At 32.5% G+C, this 20282-nt stretch overlaps 1 protein-coding gene across 1 annotated transcript; it reads left to right on the forward strand.

Annotated features, from left to right (window-relative positions):
* Window positions 1-1529: 1529 nt before the first annotated feature.
* On the forward strand, window positions 1530-15161 carry LOC127726002 (acid-sensing ion channel 5-like). Its single transcript, XM_052233300.1, has 5 exons — window positions 1530-1566; window positions 7258-7311; window positions 10847-11009; window positions 12729-12823; window positions 14696-15161. The coding sequence occupies exons 1-5, from the start codon at window positions 1530-1532 to the stop codon at window positions 14842-14844; spliced, it is 498 nt and encodes a 165-aa protein (XP_052089260.1). The 3' UTR covers window positions 14845-15161.
* The last annotated feature ends 5121 nt before the right edge of the window (window positions 15162-20282 follow it).

Consider the following 20282-nt stretch of genomic DNA (forward strand, 5'->3'; position numbering starts at 1 on the left):
AGAAGTTTTACAATGTACTACGATGACCGCTACGTAAAGCAAATAGCTGTTTCTGTTCTATTTGGGGTTAAGTAAAAGGCATAAAAATGATATACTGATGCAGATGAAAAAAAACCCAACACATTCCGACTTCCGTGCTTTTAGATGCACTAACATTGTATAAAACATGTTCCCTAACATGTTGACCTAACGAAACTTTGAGGTAGATAGATAAGGTTATGAAAGGTATATATTTAGGACTCAAATCTATGGCGGGTTCCAGATCTATGGCAGATTCCTAATCTATGGTAAATATGACGTCATGTCATCCCAAATCTATGGCAGTTTTTTTTAGAATCCTAATCTATGGCAACTTTTTAGTTTCCTAATCTATGGCATTTTTTTTAGTTTCCTAATCTATGGCGGATTTCTAGATTTCAAATCTATGACAGATTTTCTGCAAAGGTCGGACCAGTCAGTACATATCTGACCAATGATTTCGAGGTCGAAATGTCCAAAGGTAGCAAAAAAGCTGCTTTTAAATAAAATCCAGTATAAGAAAAACAAATAAGAACTATTACTAGGAAGCATATACATAACCGTTTGTAAAATGAGCACAGACTGTAGGTTTGAAATCATGTGCCCCGGAAGAATACTTATTTCCTACTCTGTGTATACTAGTAGTACCTGTGTGACCCTCTAAAAAAATCCTTATTTCTCCAACAGTACAGTTTTTCGACATATTTAGAGCGGAAAACGATATTAATATCTATTAGAAATCTATATCATATTTATTTTTTCCAAATCTCAAGAAAGATTGTTTGCTACAATAGTACAGGTAGTCACTGTTATATAGACATATATACTATGACAGATTTTCTGCAAAGGTCGGATCAGTCAGTACATATCTGACCAATGATTTCGAGGTCGAAATGTCCAAAGGTAGAAAAAGAGCTGCTCTTAAGTAAAAACCAGTATAAGAAAAACAAATTAGGACTATTACTAGGAAGCATATCCATAACCGTTTGTAATATGAACACAGACTTTAGGGTTGAAAGCATGTGCCCAGGAAGAATAAGTATTTCCTACTCTGTGCATAGTACCTGTTTGACCCTTTATTTAACCAAATCCATTAACAACACACAAGCAGTTTGAATTTTTAACTAATATCTATTTGAGCGTTGAATAATATAAATCTTGTTGGACTGATGACGGTTTAAGTCCTTTAATGAACAATGACTCGCCTCTAACACGTGACTCTCTAAACAAATCCTTATTTTTCCAACAGTACAGTTATTCGACATATTTATAGCGGAAAACGATATTAATATCTATTAGAAGTCTATGTCATATTTATTTTTTCTTAATCTCAAGAAAGACTATTTGCTACAATAGTACAGGTAGTCACTGTTATATAGCTGACAAAATACTTTATGTTGTGTTACTTCTTACAGAAAATTAAAGAGATCATAGGAATACAAAAAAAAATAGTATAAAAACACAAAACAGCAAACCAAAATGAACGGTAAAAGCTCGTACAATTAAGGGTGATGCCAACACCAGCAACACGAGAAGAAGAAAACAAGGGTAGAAACAAACACAATTTTGAATTATAATTTATTTATTAATTTTTATCCTTTTCGATCTTTTTCTTTTCCTTTGTATAACAAAACCGTCGTCGTCATCGGCAGCTTCAACGTTCCATGACGTTATTTAATTGTGACGGAAAATTACGTAGTATCCAAATCTGCCATAGATTTGGAGAAAACAAAAACTGCCATAGATTTGTGATTTGTTTGGCGTTTGTGACATCATATTTACCATAGATTAGGGATTTGCAGAAATTTGCCATAGATCTGGAACCCACCATAGATCTGAGTCCTACATATATAACGTATAGCTATGCCAAAAAATTATTACTAAATGTTTAAATTTTTCAGTTCATAGTGCATGATTCTAAAGAGGATCCTGTTTTCGAAGGAAAAAGTGGGTTTTATGTTGAGCCAGGAAGAGAAGTGTTTGCTTCAGTGCATAAAACTCAGGTAAATACTTTTAATGGTTTATATTTAATTCCAATCATTATGTTAAATCATGTATTAACATATTACATTTATATGGATACATGTTTAACTTGATGCAAATAATAAGCGTTCATACATACTTAAGTTGTTAATTTCTGTGTCATTTGGTCTCTTGTGGAGAGTTGTCTCATTGGCAATCATACCACATCTTCTTTTTTATGATAATAATGCACATTGAATATATGTTCAGTCAAGAAGGCCGAAAATGTACGGGTACTTACATCATTTAGAATGTTAAACAATGGTAACATGGAAAACAAAAAAACCTTAACAACAACAGGGACGGTTCGTGATATATATATTAGCGACAATAAGTGAAATTAGGCATTAAGCTTCAATCTTAGGTAGTAAGCTAACGCCTAGGCATTAAGTTATTGCCTGAATCTCACACATTAAGCTTATTTCCTGTAATCTGATGAAGATTTGTCCATCTACAAATGTGTTGTCAAACATAATTTCAGACAATAAGTGAAATTTTGGATTTTTGTTTTGTCTTCCAAATATTAATATACATTCATCGGTTGATAACTCAAGTAAAGTAGAATAAGGGAAATTTCAAATATTTATTACGATAATTGGAAACGTTCATGAGCGCTCGTACTTAATTCTAAAGAAAAGGATTATCATTGTCTAACGTTTACCACAAATATGAAAATTAACTTTATTTCGATAAATTTAATCAACAATGGTTCATCGATATACAATAACATTAACGGTACCAATTTTTCTGCACCAGATGAGCATTTTGACAATAAATGTCTCTTCAGTGATGCTCGAGGCCAAAAAAGTTGAAAATCCAATGCTTATTAAAAATATGAACAGTTTAAAAACCAAAAAGGACAAAAACGTATAGCCAAAATCGGACAAAGAATCAGAATTTTGCATGAGGGAGATAGATTCCTTAACTTAGAATAATCAGCAATCAAAGTATATCAAATATCTCTGTATCACAATGTTGATATAATAGATTAGTTGCTTTAACTAATAGCAACATCATAATTGTTTTCTTGTCTTGAATATTCTATTATTTTTACAATTTGTTTTTATGTCTGCCTATTATAGTTTGAATATTTGCCGCAGCCTTATGAAGCGATTGGGAATATGTTTTGCAGAGATCACACGAACGACGACGGTTCTGATTACTATAGAAGCTCTTGTTACAAGGATTGTTTATCAACTTTTCTTATAGACCAATGTAATTGTCTCCCTTACACACATAACAGTAAGTTCATAGAAATGATGAATGAAGAAGGAATATTCAGGGACTAACATATATATATAGCAACCTCAGTCTTTTGACTGTTATTTCAATAAATCGTTCAAAATTATATTAGCTTGACGATACTAGACAGTTTAATATCCGCGCAGGCAGAAATAGTTTAAATCGGTAATACCTTATATGTAGAGTGTAGCAGAAACATCTTTTGAGATGGGCTGATACAAGCTCGGTTGTACACAGCAACACTACAATAACTAATATTGTTTGAATAAATAATGTATAAAATGGAAAACAAAAACAATTACATGATTATGTATTATATAGCGTTTCACATTACGTATAAATAATGAATTGTAAACTTCATGTTTAACCCCATCACATTTTGTATGTGTCCCAAGTCAGGAGCATGTAATTCAGTGGTTATCGTTTGTTGCTGTATGTCATATTTGTATTGTTTTTTACACAAATCAGGTCGTTATTTTTCTTGTTTGAATTGTTTTACATTTGTCATTTCGGGGCCTTTTATAGTAGACTATGGGGAATATTGGTTTTTCTCATTGTTGAAGGTCGTACGGTGAACTATAGTGGTTAACTTCTATGTCATTTGATCTCTAGTGGAGAATTGTCTCATTTATGGCAAGCCGTTCTCGTCAAAACTATGTTTAAACCATTTTTCGAAAAATTTACACACTGAGAATTAAACAAAAAAAACACAGACTGAGATTAAAAAACCTAAAAACACATACTGAGAATTAAGAATTACACACTGAGATTTCATAAAAACGCACTGAGATTACAAAAAATAAAAAAAAAACACACTGAGAATTGAAAATTACACACTGAGATTTCAAAAAGTCACACTGAGATGAAATTAACTCAAAAACACACACTGAGAATTTTAAACTACACACTGAGAATTTAAAATTACACACTGAGATTTGTGCGCACTTTTTAAAACAACTACGGGACAGAACTCGTTTGTCCTTCAATTTGGCGCTAAATGTTTTATAAAAAACACTAAGAATACAACGTATAGAAAAACTACGTTATTAAAGATAATTTAAGACCAATAGAACAAGAAAAATACCCACTTACTCTCATTACAAAATATAACAAAATGGTGAAAAACTTTATTAAAATTAAAAGAACACTTTGGAACAATCTGCAAAAATACAAACAATGCAGTGAATTTTTTCCCCAAGTGCCTATTATAGCATATAAACGTAAAAAAATATAAAAAATTACCTTGCGAATTCAGGGTAACAGTTGAAAGACTTTTGAAAAGGGACCATGCTTAAACAGTTTTAAGCAAAACATCCCGATATACAGTTAATAATAATCTGAATTATAGGCAAAAAAAGTTGTTAAGTCTTGAAATTTATTACGAATGTTGGTTGTAGGAACTGCATTTCATTATAATGGCAAGAGTTCGGGAGACCAAGATATTAATCTGTTGAATTATTCATCTCATGAATATTCATTAGTAATTTGCATATTAATCTCAGTGTGTTTTTTTTAAAATCTCATTGTGTAATTAACAATTCTCAGTGTGTGTTTTCAATTTATTTCATCTCAGTGTGTCTTTTTAAAATCTCAGTGTGAAATTTTAAATTCTCAGTGCGTGTTTTTTCATTTTTTTTAAATCTCAGTGTGTAATTTTAAAATCTCAGTGTGTAATTTTAAATTCTCAGTGCGTGTTTTTCATATTTTTAAATCTCAGTGTGTAATTTTTAAATCTCAGTGTGTAATTTCGATTTCTCAGTGTGTTATTATAGGTTCTTAAATGTCAGTGTGATTTTTTTAATTCTCAGTGTGTAATTTTTTTCGAAAAAATGGTTTAAACATAGTTTTGACGAGAACGGCTTGCCATACTCATTGGCAATTATATCACCTCTTCTGATTTTTATATTCAAATTTCAAATTCTTTATTAACTTTGAGCACTACAGTGTATTCAAATACAATATATACATATGACATATTACAAACAATATCATTATATATAAATAACAATAGATGACGTCAGAAGTTTCATGTTTACAAAATATCTTTGCAATACACTGTTTCTAAAGTTAAAAGAGAAATGTATATAAGTTACAAAGCTGTTTGTGTTTTCAACAGACAATAATGCTATTAACTTAAAACTTAATGGCCTAGACCAGTAATTTTTCTTGATATATATATTTGTACGCAAATCACTTTATCTGCTACATTGTAGAATGAAATAAAAGTCATCCTCTATCACTCTTAAATCACAAAACATACAATTTCTTTCATTCCTATTAGTACCAACATAACGCCAGTTTGCAAAACTACATTTGTTTCTACATACTTATGTAATCTACACTTTGAAGAAGAGTCTAATAAAATGTAACTCTTGTTTAACTTGATCGAACAAAGCTGTCTAAATAAAGGTAAATATGAACTGTATACATTCAATGGCCTCTGATTATCCTAAAAATTATCCATACCAATTCTATATAACAATCGTTTTATATGTGTTGCCAAATCATACATTTTGACAATTTAACACAAGCTCTTTATACCAAGACCTTAATATACAATTGTCACTTACTAAAACTTTAATCAAAAATAAAAGTATTCTAAAATAACGCCCATACTGAAATGGAAATCTACCGAATTCAAAGTAGGCCAACATATTTAAGGTCGAATTGTAAACTTCTAACCATAGGTCTAATTACATCCTTGGCTGTTAAATGTTTGTGTTTGAGCGTTCCAACCGAAGGTAAATCAAGAAAAACGATTCGGACGCAAAAAAATAATAAAATGTTATCATTTTCAAACCATACCGGGTAACATTGAAATTAATCAAATATTGAATACAGTCGATAAACAAACGAAGAACCATTTGTGAAAATAAAAATATCGGTCTATTCTCCATTGGCTCCACGTTAAAATTTATGTATCCTGCATTAATATTTTGTTTGGTTCATTTCATCATAACTTTTTCTATCAGGACTTATATCAGATTTACTTGTGCGATCTATTCTTCGACCGGGTATATATTTTTGAAAAAATTCCTTAAATTTTGAAGTTGTGCACCGGCTGGTATAAATTTGTTTTAGTTTGTTACCCTGATTTGTTTTTACTTACTCGAATTATGACAATTGAACAGCGGTATACTACTGTTGCCTTTATTTTAGGTTTTCTTTGACAACGAGAGTCAGTTTGTTGATTGATTAACCGTTGCCTGTTTTACGTGCAATGTCAATTATGTAATACATATTAAAGACATAACGAATTAAAAATCTATACAATAGGTCGGTTAACTAGGAGGAAGGGCTGAACAAATTGGAGTGCAACAAGGAAAAGAAGGTTTGTTGGATAGAGCATACATTTCGCCCATCAACCAGCCGCCTACGGACCACTCAGAGTTATTGCAAGGTTCATCTTCTCGCTCTACACAAGGCATCTGATAAAACGTCCCCAGTTTGATCTGACCTAGCCGCGAATGTAAATATTCCGCACAGCCAAACAGACTCTCTACTGTAGCGAGGGTTTTACTTGCGGACAAAAGAGGCCCAGGGATTGCCATATTTCTATTCCCCCTGCTATTCAGTGAGGTTAAAGTCGGTTTAGAACTTAGCGTTACGACAAAAGAGATAATTTCCTGTACCAAGTCAGGGATATGACAGTTGCTTTCCATTCGTTTGATGTATTTGAGCTTTTGATTTTGCCATTTGATCAAGGACTTTCCGTTTTGAATTTTCTTTGGAGTTCGGTATTTTTGTTATTTTCCTTTTTTTTTCTTCTTCAATTGTTGATGGTGAGCTTTCATTTCCTGTGTAGCAACATTGTAAGAATTGAAGGCCGTACTTTGGCCTATAATTGTTTACTTTTTACACATTGTGACTTTGATGGAGAGTTGTCTCATTGATACTCATACCACATCTTCTTATTTCTATTGTACTTGAAACAGTAAAAATATTGATAAGACACGTAAGTGCTCTTTTTTGTAGATACACATTACTGCTCTAAGTTTCAAGTAGCTAACTGTATTGTGAAAGCAATAGGTAAAGTATGTCTTTAAAATACATTTACTCAATTCCTATACTCCAACTTCTATATACACAAGATATTTTACAATGAAAAAAAATACCCTCAGTGAATAAATATTGTAAGATTGAGACATGCAGTTTAAGACACACTTTGTGGGGAATTTAGTTTTAATCAAGATTGTATAAGCCTTCTTTTCGGTGTAATAATATAGCATTCTTTTATCATACAATAATAAGTGTAAAAACTCATCAAAGACTTATAATTGTGTACGCCAGACGCGCGTTTTGCCTACATAATACTCGTCAGTGGTGCTTACATCCATACAGTTGATTGGCCAAATCAAATACGGAGTTGAAGAGCATTAAAAATAAAAAATTCCGAAAAGTTAATCCAAATACAACAAAGGTTATCTATGCCTCGGAGTAGAAAACCATTAGTGTTTTACAACAGATAGTAACAAAATTACATGATAAGAATCAGTACTTACTGTGAATGTACTTTTAGTAGTGGGTATCAATTTTCGTGGTTTGAGCAAGTTACATGTTCGTTGGTTATTTTTTGTGGATTTTAGTTTTCTCGAAAACATCGAGTGGAGAAATTGAAACCATCACAAAACGAAGATTTCTTGAAAATAGTCATATATTGTTTTATAATGATTTGTGGAACAATGCAAAATAAAGTGTTCATTTTCACTAACTTGATCGTCTTTCATTACGGACAACATTCTTCAATTTTTTTTATAAAATAATTGCTTTCGGGAAAAAAAATGAAAACGATTGTCTCGATTGAAGGAAATTGCATAGTAAACATTGTAGTTGTATACAAATCCTTGCACTAATTAACCAGAGATCGAATAATCAACAGATTAGCGATTATCAAAGGTGTTAATTGGGCCATAAACATTAAGAAAACGGATACATAAAAAAAATATTACAAATATTCTTTGAATTATGAAATTAAATCTTATGAAATGAAAAAGCAAATCCAATATGAAATATTTTGTTATCCTATGAGAATTATGAGGATATAAAATGAGCACTACATAATCGCATATCATCACCGGAAGTCTGACTTTCATTGGTCAAAACTAATTTTTCATGAGAATTAAAAGGTTAAAAGTGGTTCAGTTTATGATTTTTAAAGATTAAATGGGTAAAATCCTGTCTGAAGTTGTTTATATAGTTTACAGTGCGTTTGCTGATATTCGATTTATTATCTAGATTATATGGTTGATCCATACGATGTGTCTTTTTCCAAACTAACTAAGGACATTTTTACCACGTGTTAGATTGTGGTTTTTCATTACGTCGTCTGATCTTTTAATTCCCGAACGTGACTTATTCCCGATTGTCACTGTTTTGCTGAGTGTGAAACCGCATTGCTATAAGACGTGTCACGGTACTTTTCTATCCCAAATTCATGTATTTAATTTTGATGTTATATTTGTTATTCTCGTCGGATTTTGTCAAATGTCTTAACGTCTTTTCTGTTATATTCGTGTGTTATGGTAAAGATAATTAATCACCCCCTTCATTTATTAGATTTTAGTTTGGTTCAACGAAATTTATACGATATATTTGGTTTACAGTTTGATTCAGAAGAAACACCGACATAGCTAGATAATACAATTAATTATCTAATGACTACCACAATTTGATATTAATAAGTATTGTAATTTTCATTGTTAATATAAATGTAATTTCAGTATTACAAATCTAATGTTGAATCAATCCTAATCCTATCTTATTTTTGAGAAATATTTTTACAAATTCAAATGTGACGTCACTTTGTGTGTTTTTTTAGAATTTCAAATGTGACGTCACTTTGTGCGTTGAGGCTTTGGCTAACTCGGCTGTGTATTTTTATGTGTTGGATTAAGTTGTTTTATGTAATGTATCCGTTTTTATTCTGTAGTTAGTCCCCACTTCGGTTTTATCATGTATATCTATCAAATATTCATTTTATAAAACTTACTGTTTGCAAAATTATAAATTATTCTAAAATAATAAGGATGTTCTTGTCCCAGGCAGAAAACCCTGGCCGTGTTAGGCGCAACTTTATGGAAGTTTTGGTCCTCGGTGCTCTTCAGCTTTGTACTTGTTTTGGCTTTCAAACTTTTTTCATCTGAGCGTCACTGGTTGGTCTTGTGTGGACGAGACGCACGTCTGGCGTATTGCATTTTAAGCCTAGTACCTTTAGTTAGCTATTATTCGTGTGTTTCTTTATCCTATATGTTCTCCAATTTATTTGTATTGTGGTCCTGTCATGTGATGTTGTCGTTTTGGTGTTGTGTTTGACGTTGCCATAAAAGCGGGAGGTTTGGCATGCCACAAAACCAGGTTGAACCCACCATTTTTTTCTTAAAATGTCCTGTATCAAGTCAGGAAAATGGCCATTGTTATATTATAGTTCGTTTCTGTGTGTGTTACATTTTAATGTTGTGTTTTTGTTGTGTCGTTGTTCTCCTCTTATATTTGATGCGTTTCCCTCAGTTTTAGTTTGTAACCCGGATTTGTTTTTATCTCTATCGATTTATGAGTTTCGAACAGCGGTATACTACTGTTGCCTTTATTTATATGCCCGAAATCATGTAGTCAAACCTTAGATATGGGAATCTTTCTATGTCTTCATTGGGACAACAGTTTTTGTATCTCGTTGGACACTGAAATTCGTGGATAAAGCCATCCTCGAAAACCATGAAAATTGGTATCCAACTAATAAAAGTACTTTCACAATAGTTGACAATCGTAATTAAAGGTAAGCGGTGTCAATTTATTCATTATTTAATTGACGCTTAACATTGTTTCACTTTATTTGACGTTTGTCCAACCCAGTCATGAACTTTACTTGTAGATGTTAACATAGAAACATAGGTGGCAAGCAATGAAAAATGACTATTGCAACAAACTTATCTTGCCGATGACCTACCGAATTAGACTTGTTACCGTGTTTGTACTAACACGAGCAACAGACGGGTGCCACATGTAGAGCAGGATCTGCTTACCCTTCCGGAGCGCCTGAGATCACCCCCAGTTGTTGTTGGTGGGGTACGTGTTGCTTAGTCATTAGTTTTCTATGTTGTGTTTTGTGTACTGTTGTTTGTCTGTTTGTCCTTTTTTTCAGTTTATTTTTGACTTATGAGTTTGAATGTCCCTTTGGTATCTTTCGCGTCTCTTCTGTAGGCAACAAATGCAACTGTCACATATTTCAATAGGATTAAACATGTTGGCAACAAACTAATCTTGTAATTACTAAATAAAAATAACCCACTCATTAATTTAAAAGGTGACACTTTCTCTTACTAGATAGTGAAAAATGACGGTCGTTGATAGATAGGCAACAAACCATAAATTTTGATAGGTTCATACATGTTGGCGAACACAACTTTCATCTATTTTAGTATGATCAAACCTGCTTGCAAGAAACTTTCATATTTGAATAAGATCAAAATATTATAACGTCTTTTTTCTTTATGAAACCAACGATCTTAAGTGTAATATATTTAACATTATATTAGAAAGTTATTTATATTTTTATTCCTTTTTTAAGGAGACTACTACAACCACACAAAGCTAGTTGTTAACTGTGATTGTCCATTGCCGTGTAAATATACACATTATGACGTGTCTTTGACGTCATCACTATTTCCATCGGATTTCTACAGTAAGAAGATCTTTGATGTAATTGGAGCAGAAGATTTGGACTACTACAGGTAACGAAATATCTTTGATTTTTCTAATTGCGTTAACAGTCGTGGTTAGTCAACTATAATAAAGCAGTTTGTGTCTGTGAGTTCATTATTCTGTATAAGTGTTCTTTTGTGTAACATTGAATTCGGAATCTCGAGATCTAGCCCATCATAATTATAATCTACTTAATAATAGATATTACACTTCCAGGCAGGAAGGTCTGAAATTAGTTTGTAACGTCTATTCAGAATAATAACACAGGTATTTGGGGACAGGACAGTTTTTATTTTGTTCTCCACACTTTTTCCAAAAATCCGTTATATTTTGTATTCTTTCAATTCAATTATATTCGTATTTTTCTGTATTAGACTTACATACATATATAATAAACAACATTTGTTTACTATTTACTATCAATTACTAGTTTACTTTATCCTAGTAATTATAATGAGTTAATTTATTACCCGCTCACTGATAATATATATACAGGCAAGGTATCTCATGTCCTACCTTATTTCCTTTTCTCCAAAGTGAATTTTTGGTGGAATTCCAAGCCTTATTCATAACATACTCACTTTCCTTTGGGTCAGTGGACATGATTCTGCTATCTTACGCACACATTAGTTCATTTAATAGTATGTATGTAGGAATAGTAAATGATACAAAAAACACTTTGTTATGAACCACACTATTCCAGTATTTTAATAGAATTGACCCAAACTATCATTATCAAAATACTTGGAAGTAGACCAATTTTCAAGAAGTTAACAATCCAATGAGTGTCACGTGTAAACATTTTTTGCACTTTCTCCACTTCATAAATATCTTTCTAAAAGCATAGGTTTTTTTTATTTTTCCGGATCTCAAAACTACATGATACGTATTGATTTAAGGGCCTCGCGAATCAGTACTTATTTAATTTCCAGTGAAAGAATAAACCAATTGATCACTGCCAAGCTGTTGATTAAATATTATGTCAGTTTGTTTAGTAGTACTGGAGAAATGCGAGACGAAAATTTTTAAGTTAAACATTAAAATTCAAAGTGACGGGTATATTTGTTTCAAGAACGACCGTCGGACAAGTGAATGCAATATAGTCCCTACTGTAGAGTAAAGTTTTTAAATGATGGGCTTAAATGACGCGACATTATTATCATAGAAAGTACCAAGTTTTATTACATACAAACTAGGTTGGCGTCTTCACATTCCAGTGTATGGTCCTTTTAAGAAGAAAGCAGATGCCTATCCAGAATTGTATATTAATTGATCGGTGTTCACCCTTTGTAGATATAAATTATATGAAAAAATTGCCGTGTTAGCTCAATCGACCTTACAAAGTGTTACTTAGGTCCAGTTTAAACAATTATTGTCAAAATGATCATTTTTGTCTTGCTTTGATTGTGTTTTTTCTGCACTGTTCTTTCCTCTTGAACAGTCATTATTAGATTGCCCCCGCATCAGGCTGGTGTGTCTTTCCAAGTTCAGAAACACCTTCAATGAGTATTATTGTCTTTATTTACATCTAATTGATTTTGTACTTTTTATTTCAAAATTGAGTATTGTTGGAATTCAAGAATGTTTTAGTTGCTGTTAATTTTATTTCTATCTTGACTGTATAAATTTAGTTTGATTTGGAAGACTTTATACATTGACCACTAAAAGTCTTTAATATATTATTTCAGTTAAGACTTCACATGAACTATAACTTATATTTATTGTAACAAATGATATATTTTTTACAGACAAAACTACATCGCCCTCCATATCTATTTTGACCAGCTCTCTACAACAATTTCAAAGCAGGTACCAAAGTATTCCTCTGCCGGAGATATATTTGGTATGTATAACATCATTGAAGCTTGAATTTATTTTGATTCTATCATGGGATAGGCCCTTCATACCTACCCCCATGGATAATTTCTATTCTAATTGGACAATTACGGTTTGTGGATCGACGTGCTCTAGATCAAGGCAAATATTTGCCGTTCCCGTAATTTAACTCACTTCAAGTAGTGATGTAAAAGCTCACAAAAACTGAGTTAGTGACATGCTTAAACAATTTTCAATTGCAGGTAAGGTTTTCCGTAGTTTACAATAATAAAACTTCCCAATTCGATTTCTACTAGTATTTCGATTTGAGCTAGAACTCAGTGGTACCGCCAGTAGTTTCCGTCAAGGAATATTTTTGAAGGAGTGCGTTAACTGAATGATTTTTTAGTTATTGCACTCTCCAATCCCGCCGTTGGTCGCTTCTCCTCGGAAAAGCTAAGAATAGGAGGAGCTTAAATCAGTGCTCTAACTTCTATCTCAGAAGTTGTTATTGAACAGTCTGTCTCTGCCTCCTTGGAGTAGTAAATAATGAAAGAATTACAAAAATATAATAAAAATGACCATAAATTTTCATACAATTATTTTGGTTGGATATCTGTTTTTGTCGTGTGTGATTAAGTATTCAAAAAATATTCGTCACTGGATGTTAAGTAGTCTTCTCCATTTTATAAAGGTCTATATCCGTGACTTGAGCATGCTTCAAATATTTGTGCCTGAACCTTATACGCAATCAACAACCACTCAATTAACCGATCTTTTTTCTAGTCGTATACGTAATTGGAATTGAAAAATGTTTCCTTCTTATCACAACGTTAAAACTCCTTTGAAACTACACGTCCTATTTGGATTTAAAGGCAGATAAACATCGAATAGAATTTTGCATCTACCACCTCCCCCTCAAGAATGTTCGGGAAGAAAAAGCTATTTAATAACCACATAAATGGCTCTCGGGTTTGAATCCCACCGGCAACTATTCATTTAAATGTACCTGTATCTGAAATACAAATCTTACTGCCATCTGCTGTATTTGTTAATTTTCTGAAAATGAGATATAGTATCTCGCCACTATTTGAGTGACATATTGAAAAGGACAAGAAAGTTTAATGGCCCATTAATGTTACAAATCATATATAGCCATGCCTTACCCATTACCATATTTAATCCACTCAAAGCTACGCTTTTCGTGAAATAAATACGTTAATTCCTAAAAGGCGTGCTATATATATAACTTTGCGCTGTATAATTGCATGACAGAATTTATTCCCTCCTAGTGGCAGTCAAATTTTTCAGTTATTCATCTCGGTCGACCTAATAGACCACTTTCGAATTATGTCATTCACCGGAAAAGTTCGTCAATTATGTGTGCCTTTATGACGTCATTTACCAGATAGAGGGGACCGTCTGTATCCCTTCACTGTTAAAGTTCATCAAGCGTCTTCGTGATTGTCATTATGTAGCATATACTAGAAATAATGTTTGTTCCGTAGGTACTAAATCACTATTCCCTAATCACAGCAGTGCTGATTATCAATTATAGGAATTTAATTTGCCGAATAATTCGTGAAATATAGCATCATATTTTTTCAACCGCTCGCTCAACATGGGAAGGAAGTGACGATGCTCCTAAACGCACGAATGATGTTATCTAAAACCAAAGTTTTTGACGGAAATGCAACGAACTTGAAAGTGGTCTAACACAAGGCAGAGAGATAATTACTTTTTTTCTTCATTATTTTCGTCCTTTTTATACAAGAAATACAAGTTCAGAACCATAGCCTTCAAGCTATTGCAAAGTTAGAGTATACCCTGTATAACTATGACCTCGATTCAAGCAAAAAATAATCTGCAAAATTGTGACATGATTTTTTACTTTCATAAGCTAACCTTGGTGGACAAATGGGATTGTTTCTTGGCGCCAGTATTGTTACCCTTACAGAACTTTGCGAGTTCCTGATATTTGCTTTCTGGACGTTCATGAACAACCTAAAAAAGAGAGGAACCAGAGTGCAAAAAATAGCTATTAAATAAAGATGGTTTCAGATGACAATCTGAAAATTTTTGCTATGCAGTCAACTGTACGAAAGGTGACAAACAAGTGCCGATATTAATACAACTTTCAATAGATATGAAATTAATGATGAGCAGCCAATTATCGATCCTTTTCATTTTTTGGTGTAATTATTGCAGAAAAGTTGACATTTCCCGAAAAGAACTGTTTGTTAGAGTTTCAGAAAAACTTTAATATAGGTTATCCAAATACTCGACCATTGATATCAACAAATTATATTCCAAACTATTGCAATATTGGTGAGTTTCTGTGCAACATTAATTCAATTTTTATAAAGAGACGCTCACATACACACTGTTATCTGTTTTTTCTATATTAGTTGCTTATCATACGATATCAATGAATAATCAATGTTGAAATTGTCAGAAATCATAATAAACTAGCATGTTATACTAGATTTGTTAATTTGCTAATGTATTTGTATTGGCCACAGCTCTATATATTAAAATCAAAATATGTCGCCTCAAGTCAGATCCTCAGAACTTCCTTAGCAAGGAGGTATGGCTTTCATAAATAGAAAAAGGTTCCGATTGTGAACATCAATGAATCAGAGGATGTCACAAAGAGTTCAGTTCAATCAATTACGCTTTGGAGAAATACCTCCAGCTAGGACTATCTGTATAGAAATACGAGTATTAATTACCACTTTATAGTTTACATACGAATCGATCTTGCAATATATTATGTTCTCTAAAATTTTAAAAATAGATATACAAGTTTAAACTTTCAAAAAAAGTATGGAGTACTAGTGCTTTGCAATTTTGTTTTTATAATTTTTTTTTTTCTGGAAGTATTTATTTACAAGAAAATGTGCAACACTAAATTGATTAATTTTGACCAGTTTTCCTTAATCAACTAAAAGTTATCCATCAAAAATCGAAAATTGGTATAGGGGAATAACCCCTATAAAGATTTGATTGACAATTTCGGTCATTCTTACAATTGTAGATCTTGTCCTACTCCTCACTTTTGGTTTTCTAAGTATCTATCATTTATTATAGATTTCAAGATGATAATAACTCCTGTAAGGAGTTGACTGAAAATTTAGGCAATAGTAACCTTTACGTAGATCTTGTCTCGCTGGTCAATTTTGCTATTGAAATTTCGATTTATCTTTTATAGTTTTCAAGAAAATATGCGAAAAAGCAAACTATTGGTAAAATTGTCATTTGAGGTCAATAAGTTCTTTAAAGAGTCTAGTTGTGTGGATCATTTTCAGAGCTTGAGGCGTTTTTTCTAAAAATCGATTCTTGTTATAGAAGTTTACTGCTTATAAGGAAGTTACTGAACAAAGGATTCTCAATATGATTTGGTTAACCATTTTATATAATATGTCGCAGATGACCAATAGTTCTAAAGGAAATAGTAAATGGAACTAACATTGCTCGATTGCCGTTTTAAAACTCATGTTTTAGTCCCCTCCTTTGTCAACTCAAGTCACCCCCTTTTTCTTATTGCAGTACTGAAGATGTACATCTAAGATGTCCTGTCTAGAAAAGAACTCAAACATCGACGACATAAGTGTAATGCGTCCTCGTGATTCATAACATGTGATGTCAGAAGACACATAGCTGGTTTTTTTTTTTGGTAAACAAAAATGAGGTCTACATGCTTTGTACCTGAGTTTTTTATGCCGCCCGATAAAATGTCTGAGGGCATATTAATTTATCCCTGTCCGTCCGTCCGTCCAGATATAGATACATGATATGTCCATCTATCTCCTCCTATATTTTGGTACTAGCTGCATTAAGAGATCATTATTTGTCTGGCAATCTCCTACTACAGTTTTGGAGCTACAACTTTGTAGGTTTTTTTGTACACATAATGGAAGTGTATAAAAATAAGGAGGTAAGATATGATTGTCAATGAGACAACTATCCACCAACGTTCAAATAAAGTGGATGTAAGCAATTATAGGCAACCGTACGGCCTTTAACAATGAAAAAAACCCATACCGTATAGTCGGCTATAAAAGGCCCCGACATGTAAAATATGAAACAATTCAATTTAGAAAACTAACGGCCTGATTTATAACAAACAAATTATCGTAAAAAACAAATTTGCATGTCCACAGGATTTTGATTTTTTATTCAATTATTCTCAAAATGCCAGTATTTGAAATTAGTAATTTGTTTGGTACTCAGAATAAAAATAAAAGATAGATCATCATACAGTGTTAAATCAATAATTTCTTATGATCAGGCGGGTGCATAATTTGTGTCTTACAGACTTGTACTTTAACATCACTGTTTGTCAAATCTAAAGTATGTGGAACTATAAACATGCATACGGCAGAGCAGGGGGGCATCGTCCATAGCTAGTTTATGTCCTCATTCTCTGTCACATCTGCGTTATCCTTCAGGTTTGTGTATCTGTTCTATCGATCACCTTGAGTGAGACTGGGAACTCAATCTCACTTCATCTTGTCAAACAGCTTGTTATATTAGTTCACTCGGTTTGTATGCATCTGATTCACTTCCTTATGACATAAAGTAGACAGTGAAAACATTCCAAGTCGTCGTTGTTCACATTGACGATTCCCTGCTTTCGTGTGACTAGTTTTTGAAGTGAAATGTAGGAATTCCACGCCAGCGCCTTGTTTATGTGATTTCCTAGATATTGAATGTTTCCAAAGATCGTGTTGAAATTAAGCTGTATTTGATATTTTGCTTCATGAAGCCATTCCCAATACCATGTTCCTTGACATGGTTGTAATTGCGTCAGAATATCGAAAGTTTGGAACAACGTTTGGTTTCTCTTTGATCGTTGAAGTAATTGTACTTTCAATCCCTTCTCCTTCAAAACCGTCGATTTGCTTTCTCGGATACTAACGAGACTCAGATTGAATAAGGCCGTGTTAACATTGAGCTAAACTCGGTGTGGTGTAAGTGTACGTAACACTTAAACTAAACTCTATTGCGTTTCCATTGATAAAAATCAATGTTTACATGTAGTTTAAATCAAGTTTTGCAGTCGATAGTCAATGTAGGCCTCGTGTGGGTTAAGTGTCCAAAAAACTAGATATTAAGAACGAGGATTTTATTATGATTTTTTAAGAAAGTTACATATATTGAATAAACATTATTATAATTATGAATTAAGTTATTTACCTAGTATTTATATGACTGAAAAATTGATCAGTTAAAAACATGATTAACTTTAAATAGCCTTAGAGGCCCATTTGATTTTTAGTGGGAAGGGTATTATTTGCTGATGGAATATTCATGTTACACCTGTTGATTGTACGGCTTATTTATCTAGCGCGAAATTATTTTCACTTTTCGTACACAACTATTGCTTGTAAAGTCCTGCATTTTGTAGGACTAGATACTCATTTTCATCCTGTCTTAGACAATGTTATTTTTTACAGTCAATACCAGTTCAGAATGTTCATTTCCAAAATCACCCAAGGGAATAACCATGTTTGTTACACAGGTACTTTTTTAAACTTCATGTTGAATCCACCCACCCTTCATGTTCATTGGAATCATACGATTATAAACAGTTAATCTACCACCACCCCAAAAAAAATTGATTTAAGATTAAATAAACATGAAATTGGTCTGCGCCTTACTGATACAAAAGTTTAGAGGGATATGTTTAAGTCAATTCTATGTAATGTACATGTAAATTACGTGTACATGTAGTTTACTGGTGTGAAAAATTCCACTGTACAGGTATTTAAAACCGATGTACAAAATGAGAACAAATGCAATGTGAAAAACAGTGTTCATTACATGAAACTAATTATAAACATGTTTACAGAACGCGACGTTTGGTGTAAACACGGCCTTAGATATATGTCCACATCTTGCGCTTTCAAATTATTGCATCAAACCGTTACATCGATATCATATCGATATGGAGGCCCCTCGATGTCATTAACACAAACTTCGACAAGCCATCTCTTCAAAGTGGAATAGTTGACCAAACTATGTTTCCTAACGACAACTTTCAGCGGCTTCCTCGTAATAACCTCCTCGGTTGAACTTTTTGTTGTTTTTACCTCAATGATCTTCAACAACAAATCCTTAGAGCATCTGCTGCGATTGGACATAATTACTATTTTAACGCACATCTCATAAACTATTGAACAAAATACGGCTCAGTAGTAAAACATTTATTTTGCTTGGTCAATTTATTAGAACTATTGCTGTGTACAAAAAACTATCTTAAAATCAACTGAACTGAAGTAAAACAGACGTGTATCATATCTACAGATGACGTATAAATAATTGTGTGTTCTGTATTTGATTGTTAAGACTGGAGATGAGAATCATTAGATAAAAGTAGGATTTAAAGTGAAAGATTTAATTGTCATTTGAGAGTATCGTTTGACAATATCTAACAAATTGTAACTGACACTACCAAAATAAAACCAACCTCAAACAAACGCACCATAAACTTAAGCTATAACTAAACCAAGAAAACCAATGTTCTGGACTGCGCGCTTTCATTTGTATATGCAAAACTACAAAACAATAAAACAAGATAATATCTTTCAATAATTCGTTTGTAAGCACTCATGCTTTGTGGCCCATTTTTCATACTTCATAAAAAAAACGACAAAACGCAATATTCTCCATTTTCTAATCGATATAGGTAAATAGATGACGATGTTAACCTTACGATTTGGTCTATTTCTAGTATGATCTATTATCTCCCATACCTTAAGAGTCCTGAGATAAAATCAAACAGACTCATTGACCGCGAAAATAAAGTAACTGTTTGCTTTTCTTTTCAATTTGAAGAAAAAATCGAATAATAATCGGAAGCTTTTAAAATGATTTTTGACGGAAAAAACTGTGTTTAAAAGCTTGTTTTTGAAATAAAATACATAAATATTATTGCTCCCGTAGCTTACATATAGAATATGACGAGTAAAGACATTTCTCCGTCTTATACTGGACCATTACAGAATATTGGTGACCTATGGAACGACTTCAGTCAAAATACAGGATTCCATGGGGTAAATAAACTATCTGGGAAAACGAGCAGACCCAAAATAAGATTGTGAGTATGAATTAATTGGAATAAAAATTCGAAATTAATTTTGTATTCAATCAATCCGGCTTCTAAAATATTTAAAACTTGTTCATGACAGTAAAAATGTACAATAGAAATTATGATAGGACAATTAAAATTGTAAAACAAATTCTAAAATCTTCCAAAAGTCTAGAAGTTGCATGAGTAGAAACAAACTGCTTATTTTAGTGCAATAATATCTATTTGTATGTCATCCAACAATCTTTCATGTTGACGTTTCTGGTTTCAGGTTATTGTGGACCTGTGTTATTTTGTCATGTGGTATATACCTCGTAGTAACGGTTGTACAGGAGATAAAGCATTACTACAGTTATCCCACAACCATGACACAGTTTAACAAACCTCAAAATGA

This window comes from Mytilus californianus, unplaced genomic scaffold, assembly GCF_021869535.1.
Source record: "Mytilus californianus isolate M0D057914Y unplaced genomic scaffold, xbMytCali1.0.p SCAF_15, whole genome shotgun sequence".
NCBI classification, from domain to species: Eukaryota; Metazoa; Mollusca; class Bivalvia; order Mytilida; family Mytilidae; genus Mytilus; species Mytilus californianus.

Excerpts from the sequence above, each read along its gene's own strand:
- LOC127726002 (XM_052233300.1), top strand. The coding sequence starts at position 1,530 with ATGCCAACACCAGCAACACGAGAAGAAGAAAACAAGG. Across the intron at positions 11,010-12,728 it reads GAAGATTTGGACTACTACAG|ACAAAACTACATCGCCCTCC; the intron begins GTAACGAAATAT and ends TATTTTTTACAG. Across the intron at positions 12,824-14,695 it reads CTCTGCCGGAGATATATTTG|CTAACCTTGGTGGACAAATG; the intron begins GTATGTATAACA and ends TACTTTCATAAG.